Source organism: Petaurus breviceps, unplaced genomic scaffold (assembly GCF_028583685.1).
Source record: "Petaurus breviceps papuanus isolate PSGF00001 unplaced genomic scaffold, PetGlider_PUasm1.0 37, whole genome shotgun sequence".
NCBI classification, from domain to species: Eukaryota; Metazoa; Chordata; class Mammalia; order Diprotodontia; family Petauridae; genus Petaurus; species Petaurus breviceps.
In genome coordinates this window covers 40962597-40981544 of record NW_027186296.1, presented here as the reverse complement: position 1 = coordinate 40981544, position 18948 = coordinate 40962597, and the positions used below count along the sequence as shown (strand labels likewise).

General features: G+C 34.8%; 1 protein-coding gene across 3 annotated transcripts in view; it reads left to right on the top strand.

Annotated features, from left to right (window-relative positions):
• The window catches only part of USP3 (ubiquitin specific peptidase 3), a 100768-nt gene that overhangs the window by 68498 nt on the left and 13322 nt on the right, over nucleotides 1–18948 (top strand). For all 3 annotated transcript variants that reach the window (XM_069098349.1, XM_069098350.1, XM_069098351.1), the window contains 5 exons: nucleotides 125–206; nucleotides 5737–5819; nucleotides 6994–7107; nucleotides 7623–7736; nucleotides 17067–17213. In XM_069098349.1, the coding sequence (XP_068954450.1) occupies nucleotides 125–206; nucleotides 5737–5819; nucleotides 6994–7107; nucleotides 7623–7736; nucleotides 17067–17213 (540 nt within the window). The remainder of the gene's footprint in view (nucleotides 1–124; nucleotides 207–5736; nucleotides 5820–6993; nucleotides 7108–7622; nucleotides 7737–17066; nucleotides 17214–18948) is intronic.

The following is an 18948-nucleotide window of genomic DNA, read 5'->3' as shown; positions in this document are numbered from 1 at the left end:
GGGGAGAGTATGTATGTAAATAAAGTCCCAACTCTGGAGTGCCACTCAACTACTTGGGTATCTTTTAAAACCTTAATCTGTTTTGTTTAGGTTTTATAGTAATCTTTAATTTATTTCTCTATAGTTCAGCTTTTACAGCGGACAGACATAGGAAAAGGAAACTTTTGGAAAACTCATCTCTAAACAGCAAGTTGTTAAAAGTAAATGTAAGTAATTAAACTTTGTTCTGAGATCAGAGTTAGTTGGTATGAATTAGCTGTTATGTTGATACATTTCTAAAATTGCAATTTGCTTCTTGAAGATTCCTATAAGTAATCCAAGACTGGATTTTGAGTGCATTCCAACAAGGATCTATGGAGCTATGCAATTGCTAATAAAGAAGAGTAAGAAGTTGAGGAGAGGCTAAGGAAGTGATATTATATAGTTAAAAGTGAGATCCAGGGGCCATAGAACCTCTCTTGATAGAAGAAACTAAAATGGACAGAGTAGAATCTGCAAATCAGGGTTCTCACTAACTATGTACCTACCCAAATTATAGAGACAAGTAAGTGGAAGAATATTTGAGTCAGAAAATCTAGTTGCAGTAATGTCACCATTTAATAACCTAAAACTTTTGGGAAAGTCATTTAACATCATTGAGTCTGTTTCCTTATCTCATAATAAAATTTGCCCTAACTCCCCCAATAGAATGTTTGAGACGCGAAGAAGCTTGAAAACTATTTGTATGTTGTGTAGTGATACACAAATGTATGGTAGTATTGTTATTACAAACTGATTGCCTTTGTTTTCCCTCTTCTTTACCTTACCTCTCAAAGTCTGGATCTGGGAGGTTACCAATACATATAGATGAAAACTTTTTATACTTGATTACTTATATTAAGAGATCTGACTAACAAGAAGCTATAGTTTAGTGGGAAATGAACTTGATTTGGAGTTAGAAGACTTAAATTATAATATTCCAGATACATTCCCAATTTATAAGTATTCCAAGCATCTCCTTTCTTGTATTTCTCAGTCAATTCAAGTTTAGGTAGCCTGCTTCAATACTCTTTACAGTGGTTCTCTGAAAAATGGGATACTATTAAAATACTTATAGTTGGATACAAGTCTTTTTTTTTCTTAAGGTAGAAATACCATAATTTTATTTTTCCCTCACTTAATAGTATTTTATTTTTTCCAATTACATGTAAAGATAGTTTTTAACATTTGCTTTTATAAGATTTTGAGTTTGGATAAAAGTCTTGAAAATTTTAGTTTAGTTCCTTATTATTCAATAATTATTATTAATTAATTAATTATTATTATTGATAGTGGAAAAATAACTATATATTATAATTCTTCAGAAAACTAAGATTAACAATAATTTTCCTCTGGTTTTATGCTCTAAAATGAATGTAGATTTGTTTTATGGAAAGAGCATTATTTGCCCAACTATATGCCAATAAAACCAACACCTTAAATGAAATAGATGATTAGTTGCAAAAACATAAAATACCCAGATTAACAGAGGAAGAAGTAGAGAATCTAAACACCTTGATCTTGGGAAAATAAATGGAGTAAGCCACAAATAAACTCCAATAGGGGGGAAAAAACCTATATCAAGTGAATTTACAGGTGAATTCTATCAAATATTTGAAGAAAATCTTGTTTCAGTATTATACAAACTATTTGAAAAAACATAGAAAAAGAAGAGACCCTGTGAAACTAATATGGTCTTTTTTACCCAAAACAAGGACAATCAAAATAAAGAAAACTATGGACCAATATCTCTAATTGACATTGATGCAAAACTTCTAAATAAAATAACAGCAAAATGGTGTTAGCAAAATATCACAGATCATACACTCTGATGAGGTTGGAGGTATACCAGGAACTCAGGGCTGGTCAAAAGTCATGATGATATTAATAAATACAATAAACTTTTGACAAACTACAACAACCATTTCTGGTTTGTTTTTTTTTAAAGGAAAGAAAACAAACTAGAAAACATTGAAATACATGGACCTTTGCCTTAACATAGTAGTATATATCTAAAATCCATAGCCCATTGACTGTTGACTCTATTTATGTGTAATAAAGATAAACCTGTGGCCTTTGCAGTAAGAGCAAGGTGTAAAACAAGAATGTCTTTTGTCACCACTGCTGTTCAATACAGGACTAGAAATGTTAGCCACATTAATAAGACTATAAATAGAAAATGAGGAATAAACATAGGCAAAGAAAAAAAATGCTTTTTGCAGATTATATAATAGTTTGCTTAGAGAACCCCAAGGAATCAACTAAAAATTATTTAAGTCAATTACAGTTGTGGAACATAAAATAAACCTACACATTAGGCAGCAAAATTCAACAGGAGTAGACAGAAATTTCATTTAAAAGATTATGGAATGTATAAAATACTTGGAAATCTACTTAGCAGGATACATGCAGAAACTATATGAATTCAGTCACCAAAAACTCTTTACAGAAATAAAGTCATCCAATTCTCTGAACATTTCTGCAAAGCTTTTATCAATATATTCTTGCAATAGGGTCTGTTTCTGTTGTACTGGTTCTCCAGTTTTGGTCCATATAGTTTCACTGTTTTAAGCAGCATGCTTGTATTACAGCCTTTAAAATCTTCAACCTATTCTCATCACTCCTACTCTTCCCAGTTTTATTCGAACCCAGCTCAGCCAATTCCATTGTGGTCTTTAGAACCCTTACTCTTATTGTGAACAAATTTTCCTTCTACCTATATTTAGTGGAAATTTGGCTTTCCTCTCATTATATCAGGTCCTTTGTAACCCTATTCACTAGAGGCCACTCTTTTTTCTACAAATTCCTCAAGTCTGTTCTTTATCCCCATACCTCCTTTTCTATTCTTCTTTCTCTGTCCTTGTGGCTGTCTTTTTACCAGCTGTTGGCATTTCCCCTTAACTTGTTCACTGACTTCAGTAATTAGCTCTAGATTTTCTCTACACTTTATTCCCTGCTTATCCTTAGAGACTGAAACACTCATGTTGGCACTCTCAAGCAACCTAACCTCTCTGCCTCTAAGGTGGCTCTTATGTCTTCCCTGTCCTTTTGGGTTGTAAAACATTAATTTCAAAGACCATGAACTGTAATAAGCTATCCTTATTTGCTCTTGTAATCACCTTCCCTCAGACCTCAAACAGCTCTTTGCTGTATTACCTTTATGCACTTATGTAATACCATATTTCCATTAACCTATTTTTCAGATATTATTTTGTGCTTAGAAATCAACCAGAAAATTTGCTAGTAGTGATTTGTGATCTAAGCAGTGTCTAAGATAGGAAATGTGATTTGAATTCATTCATTCAGCAAAATATATTGAGTGCCCACTAATACCAAGAGATAAGTGGAGGAATCATACAAAGTCCTTGCCTTCATAGATTTTAGATTTTTAGAGAAGAGCCCATAAAATCAATTGTGTTACTATGGTATAGTCCCATACATGGAGTGAAAAAAGATTCTATTTATAATAATGACCAAAATGTTAAATATTTGGTTAACTTAGGACAAATTAAGTTTTTTCAAGGTCAATTTAAAAACCATAGTAGGATAAATAAAGGGAACATGACTAAATAGGAAGATATGCTTTGGTTGCTGCTGGAAAGTTGAATTATAATAAAGATGTCAGCATTGTTTTGGCACTTAAAAGGTTCTCTCTAGGGTGAAGGGACTGACCCAGATGACTTTGAGGGCATTTTCAGCTCTAAAATCCTGTGATCCTAAATAAGAAAATCAGATTTCAAACCCATGTCTTTTGACTCCCAGTCCATTTTTTTTCTTATACTTTGTGACTGCTTGATGCTGTATGGTATAATGGTTTGAGAGCCAGCCTCAAGTCTCTGAGACCTGCGTTCCAGTTCATGTGTGTGTGTGTGTGTGTGTGTGTGTTGAGTGTCCTTGGGCGAGTCACTTAACATTTCAGGGCCCCAGGCAGCTCTTTAAGTCTGTAAGTTGTAGAACTTTTGCCAGTTTGTGTTGGTAGAGGGACTTTACTGCTACCCTCCCCTCCTTCACCCACCCTATATAATAAGGAATTCAACTCAATTCAATTCAGTTATCATTTATTAAAGACCTTTGTGCCAGACTCTCTGCTTGGCCTTTAGATTACTAAACAATCCTCAGTCATCTAGGAGCTTTCATTCTACTGGCAGGAAGCAGTAGATGTACTCATAAGTAAATGCAAAGTCAGTTGGGGAGGGGGAGGGAGGAAGAATAGCATTAAAAACTGGTATGATTTGGGAAATCCTCATATTGAAGGACTTGAACCTTGAACAGAATTAGGGAGATTCCAAGACAAATGCAAAGAGGAAGAATATTAAAAAACAGGTGGGAGATAGGGAAACCGGCTAGGCTAAGGAAACAAAGTAACTCTATTCCCTTGCTTGTGGCTCAGAGGTGAGTTCTGTTCTAATTATGTTCAAACATTTATAAGTTGTATATACTTACAGATGAGCCGATCCCAATACAGAAATGAAACAAATTCAGTTGTGTCCTTATTTATCTAAGTGAGGACAAAACACAGACTGTGTTATTAGAGAGACATTTCCCAAGGTCAAACCTGGTTTTGTTGCCAAGCGTAGAGGGTTTCAGGAATGCCACTTGACATTTTGGTTACATATTATTAAGAGATAGTTTATGAGCATTTATAAAGGGAAGGAGGTGATCATTAAGATTAAGTATGACATTTTCTTTCAAGAATAAGTTACATCAGAGAAATGTTTTCTTTTTGTGTATGGTTACTTTGTCATTTAAAGGCATAGCCGAAAGATTCATTACAGCTACAGCTGATAAGCTTCACCTTACCTAGACTGGTTCTTAGAAAGTACACAAAGTCGCTGGGACCGTCCCCAAAGTTTTTTCAGCATAATAGATTTACTAGACCTTGTGTGTCACAGTATAGGCTTTGAGAACACGGTGACCTCCAGTACCACGGGAGCTGGAATTGTGAAAGGAAAATATGTCAAAATAATAAAAATAAAATGTTGATGTTAGGAAAAAGGTTACATATTATGGGTGGTAGTAGATTCTTGTTTCAGGAGAGAAACTTTGTGATATGTAATAGTTTTTTTTAAAATGTTCATAACTTTAGACCATGCAATTCCACTTTGGGTTGTGTTGTGTCATGTTTCAAGGGAATAATGTCAAAAAGAAGCCAGGTGATTTGTACAGAGATGTATATAATGTTCCTTAAAATTGTGAAAAACCATTTTCCATCAATAGGGACTGAATAAACTGGCAATGATATAATACTGCTATGGAATATTGTGTGGCTACTGGCAGGTATGTGAATACCTAAAAATGTATGTATAAAGTAATGTTTAGGAAAAAAACAACATGCAGTAGTAGTATAACATGATTTACAACTATGTAATCATACGTATGTACAAAAGCAAAGAATAGGTGATGATTTAGAGTGATTGTAAATAATTAAATATTAAGGTCTTTTTGTCTGCAGAGTTGAACAAATTCATCTTAGATAATCTCTCCAAACAGTGGAAAGTGTTTTTCTAGAGTTTGAACTGGTGATTTGGAAAAACACAGTACTACTTATGCCGAAGAGAGGAAAAAGTTTGTCTTGACAAATATCCTCTGGATAGGAAAGTTGATACCTGATTTGATATAGCATCATTATTTTAAATGATAGTATTGTGGTGTGGAACAATTGGTTATTACTTGGAATTAGTGATATATCCTACTGACTGATTTACTTCCAATTTGTAGGGAAGTACCACTGCCCTTTGTGCTACAGGCCTTCGGAATTTGGGGAACACATGTTTTATGAATGCTATTCTTCAGTCACTCAGGTAACATTACCATGATAGCCTAACCCAGTGCCATAAGGATTCTGTAGTTCCCCATTGTGTCCGATGGAAACTGGAAAAATTGTGTTCAAGTGTCATATTTCAGCATCTTGTTGACATGTATGTGTCATGTACATTTAGAGAATTGTCAGAGAAATGCTTTCTATGCTATATCAGAAGGAATATAGTGACAAGAAGATGAGCATTAAGTATTATGCTGAGAACAGGAGAAGAAATCTTTTATGTTTGAGGAATTTTAAACTACTAACTTTAACAGTCTCATCTTCACCTAGTATTGTCCATCACGGTGTATAATGTCACTGGGAAAGAAATTGTATTCACACTCTGACTGGTGTGTAACATAAATAGAAGTACAGTACTTTGGGGTGGCTAGGTGGAGCAGTGAGTAAAGCTCCAGCCCTGGAGCCCAGAGGACCCGAGTTCAGTTCCGCCTGAGACACTTAACACCCACACAAAAATACTAGCCGTGTAACCTCGGGCAAGTTACTTAACCCCAATTGCCCTCCAAAAAGGCCAAAAAAAAAAAAAGAAGTGCAGTACTTTAACACTGTTTGCCATCGAGTTAGATTTGCTTTTGAGAACCCTTCCCTACTCTAAGGGAAGTCAGACACTGAAGTGTGTTTTAGAAATTACTCTTTTTAATTCAGTTGCACATAAAATGTAGTTTCATAGAAGGAACCTTGAAGACATCCTATAGTACTATACTAAACATCTATCTATTCCAGAGGTTGAAAGGTACTGTTATGAAACTTTTTTGAGTAAAGTAGAAATCACTGATTTCTAAAGAGAATAACTGGGGTAAAAACACCTGAAAGAAGATAAAATGTGATTGTTTCTATAATGGAAAAACTAAAGAGTAACTGAATAGATGGTGATATTTTAAAAATAGAAGAAAAGTGCTTTAATACATTATTTCCCTTTCATTTGTGTATTCATCTCAGGAAAATACTCCTACTACCCCCATTTGTTTTGTATTATTAAAAAAGAAACAAAGCTCCTGACTGAAAAATAGTTGCGTTATATGTAATTCTAAGGGAAAAAAAAAGATATTTCCAAGTGTCAAGTATAAATTGTGCACTACTTGCTTTTTTACTCAGGCTTATGTTATTTCTTTTTTTATGCCCTTTTTTTCTCCTTGTCTTTGCTTTTAAAACAGTAATATTCAGCAGTTTTGCTGTTATTTCAAAGAACTTCCAGCTGTGGAATTACGAAATGGGAAAACAGCAGGAAGGCGGACTTATCACACCAGGAGCCAAGGGGATAACAATGTGTGAGTTAATAGGAATATGTTCTTTCTGGCTTTTAACAGAGGAAAAAATGACTTGTAGTAATGCTTTTTGGGTAGTATGTAAACTAATAGGCACAATTGAAATTTTCAGTGTGGATGCACTGTGTGTTCAAATAGCAAGCAGTCACATATATTTTACAACATTTAACAACTGTTTAGTAGGTGATACTTTCATTATTTTTAGGCAAAATGGACTTAGCACTCTGCAGAGGCTTTGGCAATATTTGAATTATAAAATTGGCAATTGTAATAAATAGAAACCTCATGGCTTTAAAAAATAATCAAAACTTAATGCTCTGAAATTTTAATGACCAAACTTGACCCTAAGGTGGAGATATGAGAAAGTATCCCATGCCTGGTAGTTAAAGGAAAGCAGGTAGGATGTGGGGGTTTGGGTTTTATTGTTTTTATTTCCTATTGTTTTGTAGAAATTTTAGATTAAAAACACTGTTTTTAAAGGTAATGATATCTTTTCTTTTTCTTTCCTGCTTTTCTAGTTCCTTGGTAGAGGAGTTTAGAAAAACATTGTGTGCTTTATGGCAAGGCAGCCAAACTGCATTTAGCCCAGAATCCTTATTTTATGTTGTTTGGAAAATCATGCCAAATTTTAGGTAAGTGCTATTTAATAAAAGTAATAGTTAAAACATTTTTAAAACCAGCCATCTGCATCTATCTACTTTGAGAAGTTATTAGTTCCTGAAACCCTCATGTAACCTGAAGAAATAATGTAAGTCTAAGTGGTGTCTTCAGTCAAGAAATTAATCCCTTTTTAAGGAGTATACTTTTATTTCCGAAGATAAGCAAAAATTAAATTTACTTAAGAGAACAAATTTTATTTGGTTCAGTAACATAGTTAAAACATTGATTGGTGTTTGTTGCAGGGAAGCACTGATTTTTTTTTTTAAGAGCAAAACATCTTACTGAATTTGGGTATTTATAAATAGAGGGGCTGTTTTTAAAACAGTCTTGGATTCACAAGAAATACTTTGGATGAACCTCACAGTGCTTTAACATGGTAATTGTTAAATGATAATGAGGGGTGTATACATTATAAATAACCTTCAATCATTTTTTGACTCCAGAACAAAAAGAAGTGCTGTCAGTAAATTTTATAAAATTTGGCCTTTACTGGAAATCAGTTAGAATTTATTAAGTTAAGTTGTAATGCATCATATAGTGAGTATTAAAACTCTACAATGTGGCAATCTACTTGTACTTGAATTACTTTTGAGAAAGAGAACGCTTGCAGGTTGTTTCTATTTATTTCTTGTTTCTAGCATGTGTTTCAGGTGAAGTCTGGGAATGAAGGAATTTTCATTCATTAGATTCAAACAATGGACAAAAAGCATAATAGTATTGCACAGTTGCCTCAGAATTTATATTTTTGCTGTCACAGATAAATCTAACCTCTTTTTCCCAGAAGTATTCAAGATTAGATTTCGACTGTGACATTTTCACATGTTTGTTATTCACAAAATGTGGCCATTTTCTCCTGAATATATTCATCTTATTTTGAAGACATGTTACTCCTTAGGTTTTTAATGAATAGTGTGTCTTCCTCTTTCCTGAAAACAGACATTGTTGGGAAACTTCTTGACACATTCTGCCTTATTTCCCAACTGTGGCCTAAATATTATAAAATTGTTGAATGTTGAAATCCTTGCCTTGATTCTACATGACAGAAATGTCTGGTACCACTTTTACTTAGCAACCACTGTATTTATTAGCAACCATTAGGTCTTTGTTTTTATGGAAATTCTTTCAGATATCATGCTACTTAAACTTTAATCTGAGAGAATTTAATTTTGTACAGATTTTCTAGTTACTCAATAAAAGGCAGGATGAGAGAAAGAAACTTGCTGTTTTAGATTTGCTGTCAGCTTTGTACCAAGATTCCAAGGCTTGTCGTCTCTAACAGAATTTATGCACAGATTATTGGGATCATCTAAGTAATTTGCCCCAAAGATTAGCATTTTCTCCATATGTTAACAGTATGTTGTTTTACACCATATATCCCAACAAAAATGTGTTCATATTCATTGAGTGGGGGCCACCAGCCATGGAGCTTGACACAGCTTGGTGTCTTCTGTAGATTTCTTGTGGCTGAGCTCTTCAGGTGAGAAAAGCTTGGTGGATGTAGTTTTCAAGGTTAATATTTTTTTGTATAGTTCTAGTATATGACCATGATTTAGCTGTTTGACGGAAAGAAAAGAGAAATATTAAACAACAGAGCTCTGTGCATGCCAGGGTAAAGTTGGTTGATTTCCTTACTGATGAAAGTAGAAAGCTTAAGTTTTCTGAGCCAAGTTTTTCCTTTGTTCTCTTGAAGAATCAAGAATGGGCTTTATTTACATGATAACAGGGATAATTTTCCCCTTGGGCTGATCTATTATCTCTTTTCTAATTGTCACTGTCAGGCCTCTTGATTACATTGTGGATAAAGTGTGGTGAAACTTTATCTTTAATGTAGCAGGAGTCTCACCACATAAAGGTCTCACCACATTTATTCCAGAAGAATTTCAGGTATTTGTCAATCTCTAGTGAAGAAAACACAAGTAACTAATGAATTATGTTTCTATTAAAATTTCTTTCCAGGCAATAAGTGGTAGCTTTTGCCTCAGTTAGCATATGAAATATTGGGGGAAGTTGACTCCTTGGCTTAATTTGCAGTCTGCAAAATCCAGCATATGTGTAGAAAAATGAAAACATTTTTATTTAAAATAGACACTCTTCACTTTGAAATGCCAACAGCTTTAGAAATAAAAACAACTAAAATGATCATCCTGTTGGCGTCCCTCTGGTCTTATCAGTCACTAATATGCAGCTCCCCAGATAATTTTCTCACATGGTTTTCATCACATTAGTACCCTGCTCAAGAATCTACATGAGTTTCCTTGTCATTGTTTGAATGATAGCAGAATTTTCAAGCTAGTGTTTTAAGGACCTCTAAGGTCATCCCCTCTACCTCTGACCCCTTGCCCACTGTCTGTCCACTCATATTTCTTATTATCTGGGCCCCTTTGCTGCTCTAAACCAAGCATTTTGCTATTTCCTACACATATTTTCTGCCTCAGTGTCTTAGCACATTCTTTTTCCCTTGTTTTAAATTCACACCTCCTGTCTCCCAACTCATGTCCTTACCTTCATTCAAGACACACTTTAATATTCATGTTGTCATTAGCAAAAAAGTCCAGCCCTCTCAGTAATCCTCCACTGGTCAGCACCTACACAGGGTTTTTTCCTAAGTCTTCATGCAGGTTTTAAGTTTCTTTAGCTTAACCTTGCATTGACTTAGGGAGTACTTTCTAATACCACTTGTACTTCAGTATTTATAACTTGCTTATGTTTTGCTTAGGATCCCTACGTGAATTGTTATCTTTCTAGGGCAACATTTTGTCTTTTATATCAACTCCATTTTGTTCGTTTTTGCATTATAATTATTTTTTGTTTTTTAAATCAGCAAAAATCAGCCTTCTCTCCTTCTTGCCCCTAAATAAGAAAGAAAAAACTTCCATTATAGACATATATAATCATGTAAAACAAATTTTCACATTGATCTTGTAAAAAAAAATATGTCTTATTCTGCCCTGAGTCCTTCATCTCTCTGTCTAGAGATGGGCAGCATGTTTCATCATTGGCCCTCTTGGCATCTGTGATAGTAATGGCAATTAAAGGTTCCCCTGTATTGGCTTGGTTTTCATAATGTAATATAATGCCAAGGAAAGGCAACTTCCCAGGTTCAAAATACCAGCATAGGTGCTCTCCATTTTATTCAGTGACAAACCAAGAACAGAGAAGATCAAAACATGACATCATTCAAAATACAGCATTTACTAAGTGTGATTCAATAATCTCCAAGGACTACCCCACCCCAGGACCTTCCAATCATTCAATCAATTACAAAGTCTCTGTTCTAAATACTTCTCCACCCCTAGGCTATACCTTAATTAAGTCCACCACAAAGCCCCTCTTCTCAAATGGAGATTAGTTTCCAAACATAAGGTCAAAAGTTCCCCACCCCTGGATCACAATTGAATCTACCCCAGAGTTACATCAAGTTTAAACACAGCACTTAATACCCAAATGGAGGTCTTTTCTTCATCTTGACACGAGGCAAGTTCTCAGCAATCTTAGTTCCTGGGGAGACAAGGTTTAGCAAGGCCATAAGATACATTGCCAATCCCTTCATGAATTTATCCTCTGTCTGTAGAACAGTCCTAGAACCCCTGAACACGTTAGCAAAGCCCTCTCCCAGGATTTCTGTAAACATACAACAAGAAAATCCTTCTTCAGGGCTTCTGAACCAACAGAAAGGCTCCCAGACCCCTGCAACAACAGCACTGTCCTTCACCAGTGGACAGTATTCACTCTGTCTGCAGGACAGTCTCAGGGCTTCTTAGTGAACAGCCAGGTTCCAGGACTTCTTCAACAAAAGGACTGTCTTTCACCAGTGGACAAATCTGGCAAAATAACACCAAAACAGACAGACAAAGTACCAGCAAAACAGCCATGTCTCCTCAGTCCTTGGCAGCTCAGGGGGCAGGTCTCAAAAGTCCAGGGCAATTCAAAGCGGCCACCAGCAATTCTCTTAGTCTCTCTCTCTCCACGAAGTGCTGCTTCCAAAAAAGATCTTCCGCCTCTCTCTTGTCTCTCCAAATCTATGTCACCAGCTCCTCCCAGTTCAGGACTTTCTTTTCACATCAAAAAGTCCATCCCACAGGTGGGATTAACAAGCTCTGGGTTTTAACACAATCTGTTTGAAAACCAAGCCCAATACAGGGGAATCTTTAATTGCCATTACTATCACAGCATCATGGTTGGTGATTACACCAATCAGTTCCTAATTCTTTCAAAGCTATTTGTCTTTACCATATTACTTACACTGCATAAGTTTTCTCCTGGTTTTGTTCACTCCCTCTGTATCAGTTCATATAAATCTTCCCAGTTTTCTCTGAAACTTATCTCCATCATTTCTGATGACACAGTAGTACCCCATCACATTTATATACCATAACTTGTTCTGGCATTCCCCAGTTCATGAGCAGCCCCTCAGATTCCCATTCTTTGCTACCTCAAAAATAGCAATAAATATTTTTGCATGTCCTCAGAGTTTGTTTTTCTTAAGACTAATCTCTTTCTCGAACTACCCTCCCACGAGTTCTAAACCTCCATTTAAGGAGAGAGAGAGCTCTGACACTTCACCATGCCCCCATCAGGTACCTTCTCTTCCTGTCCCCCCTCCCCCTTCACTTTTCAACTTCCTTTTGTGTGTTTTCTTCCCCAGTTAGGCTGTAAGCTCCTTGAAGGCAAGGACTAATTTTTTTTTGTATTTATATTCTCAGTGCTTAACACAGTGCCTGGCTCATAGCAGGCCATTACTAAATGTTTATTGACTGACTAATTTTTCCTTCTCCAGTTTCCCTCTCGAGTACAATATATTTTCATACTCAGTTGTGTGCTTGTATTCTTCCCTCCTTGGATCAGTTCAGATAAAAGTATGAGCTTCAAGCGGCAATTGCTCCTCACTCTCCTACTCATTCCCAAGTGTATTCTTCTCTTTTTCCATTCTTTTCTTAAAAGCATCAAAATATAATAGAATCTGTCTTGGGTCTTCTGGCTAATTAGACTCTCTCTTTGACCTCTAATGATGAAAGAATTCAGTGGGGAGACAGGTATTCTCTCTCTGTATTAGATTGTAAGCAGTTTAGCCCTGCTTTATTCCTTGTTCTTTATGATTGATCATTCAGGTTTACTTTTTTATGTTTCTCGTAACTCCTATGTTTAAAATTCAGAGTTTCTATGCAGCTCTTGTATTTTCATCAGGAGGAATGCTTGGAATGCCACTCTTTTACTTTGTCCATTTTCCCCCCTTTAAGATTATATTCAGGTTTCCTGGGTAAGTTATTCTTGGCCATAAGTTCATATCCTTTGCCTTTCTGGCAGTATGGTATTCCAAATTCTCCATTTCTTGATAGTGGTGGCTGCTAAATCATACAAATTAGGTACTTGAATTTTTTCTTTCTGGCTGTGTGCAGCATTTTTTTCTTTGACCTGAAAGGTCATTTTTACTATCCTGTAACTCAACATTTTTACTTGGGTCAAGTTCCTTCAGAAGGTAACTTTTTTGTGCTCTCATTTCAATGACAAAAACATTTTAAAATATTTTTAACTGTTCATCTCTTCTAGGAATTCTAGTTAAATTTGTGATTGGGCTGTGTTTTTCTTTGAGGCTTTACTTGTAGATGTTTGGGGGTCATTTTTTTATTCTGGGTTTATGTCTTGGGCGTCCCTGTCTCAATAATAACTTTTTATGGTGGCATTTTTATTTTTTGCTTATTCTTAAAAAAAAAATTTTCTGACTTTCAACTTGATGTTAGAGCCTGACTGTGCACTTTTGGAGGGAAAGTCTAGATTGGTCCTGTTGCTGTTTTCTTGCTGTATTGAATGATGTGTTATTCCAGGATCTCAGGGACAGCTTAGGCTGGGGACCTGTAAGTTTTCAGCACTTCCAAAGTTGTCTGATGCAGGATGAAGTCTGATTGATGCTCTCACTGGTCTGAACAACAGTAGATTGCTGCTGGGATCAGCTGTTATCAGCCAGCTGGGGAGCTCTGCTGGTTCAGATGGAAAGAGCCACAAGATGCCCTTGTATCTGGGACTCCTACCCTGGCTATTTCTCTCAAGGCTTCAGAGGTGTAGCACTGTTGCTTGTTTCTTTTTCAGTATACCATCCTTGGTCTCCTTTCCAAGGAACAGGTCCCCTTGTTAGTCTGCCTGGGATTTATGATCTACAGCTGGGTAATGCGCAACAAAGCTGCCAGTTGGTACTTGTCCTTATTGAGGTGCCCTGGTATTAGTCTAGGACTTCTGCTCTGGCCAAAACTGTCTTCAGTGTCTGAAAACCACTGTTTTCCTTTGCAGAATAGGGCCAGAAAAAGGAGTTACTGTGACTTTTTCTTGGATTTCCACAACATGATTCAGTCTGGTTCACTTTCTAGCTCTCTTTGGAGGGTATCTCACTGTACTACTTACACTGCCGTCTTGACCATGCTGTTTAATGAAGAGCATACTAGCACTTAAAATGGAATATGAGTGAATGAATTCAGTCAACTGAATGGTTGAAATCTAATTCATATATTTGCTACTTTTTTTGTGTAGGATGTTAGGCCATTATTGGGTGTAACATGTATATTTTTGACCCAAAAGAGTTTTTTTGGATACTGCTCTCTATTAGGAAAGGGAATTTTAAATATAGAATTATATGAGATTCCGATAGCTTAGATGTTTAAACATTTTCAATTTAAACACTTTAATTTGCTATTTTTCCATGTGTGTGTGAACTGAGTTCACTTTGAATTTTGTGTTCCTTGGAAAAACCTCAGCAGATTCAGTAGCAGACACTATAGAAGAGGAGCTGAGCTAAGCCATATCGGTAACTTTGAAAAGTTATCAGAGCTGGTTTTTAAATGTTAAAGATTTTTAGTACCTTTAACAAAACCGAAATTTTAAGTGCATCCCAGATATTTTGGAATGTTTGTTCTAGAGTGACTTGACTTGGTCTTACAGAGGCATATCATTTTCCTTATTGGTCTTTGCCATTTTACAGATTATGTACTGATACTCCTAACACATGGAGAACAGTGCACAGGTACATGTCACTATTGTGCATGTTGTGATATCACACAAGTACCTGTGTGTGTCTAGACTCTGTGGTGTTTGTCTTGATATTTTAATTTAACTGTCACATTCTTGAAAATAAGTTAAAAGCAAAGTTCTTTGTCTTAAGTGAGTTCTTTTTGTTTCAAGAATCAATAGAAAAAAACAATACGTTTGCCCTTCTATCTCCCACACATTTCAACTGTACCTTTTATACTCAGCCTTTCCTCCTCAAGAGGAACATAGTGTTATTGTTATTCTAGCCTTTTATAGGTGTGAAGTTTTTTATAGTGACTATTTTTAGTGTCACTTATGAGATAGATTTACTGATTTAATTCTTATTGTCAGTGAGGAAACTGTGAGGCCTATATAAGGATAAGACTTTGAAATTGAAAACAACTAAAAGTAGTAATGTGATTAAAACTCAAACCCCACTGAGTTTCCATTTTGTTTGTTTCCTGTGGGCCTGAATTCTAATTTTATTTTAAAGATATCTGTTGTTTTCCTCAAAATCCATTCCATCAGTAGTTGACAAATAGCTCCATGGGTGACACAGCAGCAATTGTTTATGTAGGAAACATTATCATTGAAGAAGGAAAACTTTCCCTTTCCTCTTATTGTAAGCCTTCCTTATATCCCTTCCCTCCCTTCCTTCCCCCTTCTGAGAATGTAATTGAGTATTTGTAAAATCTTTACAAAACCCAGTTAGAAAATTATCCAGGTGGGATTGTGAGGTTTGTTGGTATAATATTTTAAGAGATATTTGTTGAATCTCCCCAATGTGCTGTGGTTCTTAGATTTTCATTTATCAAAATTATGTTATTGTAAATGACTCCTTGAATTGTCACAACATCCCCCCAAAGTTACCAGTATAGTTCTATGATACCTAGAGAAAAATGGGTAATATTTGTATATTCTGATGAAATTACATGAACTGAAGTAGACACAAGTATTAATTGACTTTTATAGGAAAAGAGAGTGGTTCTGTTCTCCAATACTATCATCTTTGAAATAACAAGGAAGAAAGTAGAACATAATTTTTTTTATGTGAGGAAATGAAATTTAATGGGAAACAGTGTATAGAAAAAACACTATGCTTTCAAGAATAACTTTACACTATTTAAAAGAAGGAATATTTATAAATGATAAATGCAAATTGATCTAAAGACAAAATAATATTTAAAGTAAGGTTGCTAGTATGTGTGATGAATCTTAGGAGATGGTAAACCAGGCTCATTCTTAAAATAGCACAGAACATTTTTTTACATAGTCACTTGGTCTTTTAGCATTTTAGACAGTACAAACATTAATTAGACTGATTGCCACTTAATCACCTAACAAGCAAATCAATAGAGTATCTATACAAACATTACTTTTTTATGATTTTTTTTTAAATATTTCCTCATAAATGTAGAGTGAATTAACTTTGAACGAAAAGGTTTAGGGGAAGTGTCAAGGTAACAGTTGACAAATGAATAATGATGATTCTTATGGACGAGGGGAATTATTTAACATAATTAACAAAATTAAAAGTGAAATTTAGGAATTGAGTGGGAAAAATAAATATTGAGAGAAATTTTTTTCATAAGAAATGGTTATAGAATTTTTTTGCTAAGAAAACTAGTGAAAGTTTTATCTTTTAAGATATTTAGAACCATGCCTATCAAAATTCAGCATTTTTCTCTCCTGAATTCATTAAAATATTAAACATTAGAGACATAGGGATTTCTAACTCAAATAGCTTTCTAAAACTTTATTGCTTCCTAACTTATTTTTATTTGCTGCCAGCATTCATTAGTTGTTAAGTGATCTTCTGTTTCAATATAAGAATATTTTGTTTATTACAATGAGAAAGCACATAAGAAATGTGTTGTGAATGTCTTTTGTTCAGTCAGGTATTAATATTTATCATCAGAGGAAGATTTCATTGTATGAGTGAACATAGTTTTAAAAATTAAAAAATGTTTCTATATCATTAATTGGGATGTACTTAAAGAAAGAGAAACTCTTGACTAGCTTTTTTTAAAGATTCTTTTAAGACAAGATTTAAAAGCTAATCCAACCTCTTTTAATTTAAGCCATTAGCTCACACATTCTCAGTCACCTACAATAGTGTTTTAGAATTTAATGTCTTTGATACGGTAAGATATGAAATTGGGACACAAAATTTATTCTTGTAATGAAACCACTTTGATTTGGGTAGTAGAAACTGCTTTGCCCATCCCTTGACTGATTTGGGCATGTGAAGTCCACATACTCATCAAACGTTTTTGTTTTTCTTTAAGGGGTTATCAACAGCAGGATGCCCATGAATTTATGCGCTATCTTTTGGACCATCTACACTTGGAACTCCAGGGAGGCTTCAATGGAGTTTCTCGATCAGTAATTCTGCAAGAGAATTCTAGTCTTTCTGCAAGTAACAAATGTTGCATGTAAGACTTTGTTTGTTTGTTTTTTTAATGGAGTTTCATGGGAGGGCTTATCTGTAGTACTATTCTGCTGATATTTTATGTTTTAAATGTTAATGTTTAGCTTAAATCTTGTACATAACTCTTATTTAAATTCTTTACAAGTAACATACCAAAGTAATCGTGCTTTTTCTTGCATTTGAACACATTGATATTGGATTTGTTCTTAGTTATTCTGAGATCTTTAACTGAAATTCAGTAAAAATTGTTTGAAAATTAGAAAAACCATAGGATATATTGAGTTTTTGTTGATCTTTTATAAATAGTTCTCAAATGATAGTGAAGATAATTGGGGGGGATGGAATTTTTTTTTAGTCTACCCAAACCAATTGTACTTCTAATTGAAAACTTGAACTTGAGCAGTTTTGGAACTTGAATTTGCCTGAAACATATTTGTTCATTCCCTAATTGACCTTGAAGCACCAGTAAGTTTTCAGAAGTGTTTCTTGCCCCATAACATGAAAAAAAAATGAATTGTTTTCCCATGTAATTTCTGATAGACTGAAACCTGCACTGAGACCAAAACATTTATTTTGCTTTAGGCAGGGATGTTTACAGTCATTTCAGCCTGGATTTTGGTCAATGTGCAGTCTCCTCTTATGTTGTAATTTTTGAGACTTTTGTCAGTCCTGATCTGTGCAGGAAAGGGGATTACAAGTTAAACTCATCAGAGAAAGAAAGGTAAGTTGTATATAGGTGTGACTGTAGTCTTGCCCACCTAGCATTCTCTAGATCTTATTAGTGAGTGTAGTTAGGTTGGTTTTTTGTTTTGTTTTTATTGTTAAAGTAGGGTTCCTCCATCCACTTTCAGCCTCCTGTGGCCACCTGTCCTACGGGAGTGGACCCAGTATAGATCTTTATAGTCTGTAATATATAAATATACAGCTTCCCCTGACCCAAATTCCAGTTTAGAAAAGAAGGTGCTGGTGAGTTATCTCCTCCCAACAATATTACATTCAAAGTTTTGTTGGAAAAATTAACTGTATGTATTAAAGCAGCATTTTTGTGTACAAAGAAAAATGATATGACATAATATAGTTTGTGTATTTTACACACAATATAATCTACATTTATTTTATATAGGAAACCCATAGATATGTCCTGTTTTCATATTGTTGCCCAAACTGTTGTAATTTATTATTATTAATATGTTTCTTTTAAGAAGCTCCTGCCTAAAACTAAAACATCATGAAACTTTTAAGTATAATGTTGTTCAGTCAGCTACTTGAGACATAAATGAGAGAGACAGTGACAGACCTCTATCACATTGCATCATTGAATACTGAATATCATAATTTTGCAGTGGGGTGAACTTATCTCCAGTAAATTCTGACACAAACCAGTGCTGCTCTTCTGTTGCATTCTACTGATGCTTTTTATGTTTCATATATTATAGTTTTTTAATATTAACTAAAATACGGCACCTAAAATGTACAAGAAGCGAAATTTGCAGTTTCTCCTATTCATTGAGGTCTCTACAGCTATCTTGAAAGTGGACACAACTATCTTACTTAATAATAATAAACTATATAATGCATTTGAGCACACAGTTATAAGACTTGGTCTTATTACTGGTTAAGGAATGTATTACTCATTAACATGCATTTATTTTAAGCTAGTAGAACACAATTTGTACACAGAAGCCATGATTTATTAAATCATTCTACAAATGGAAGTAGTATTATTTAAAGTAGTCATT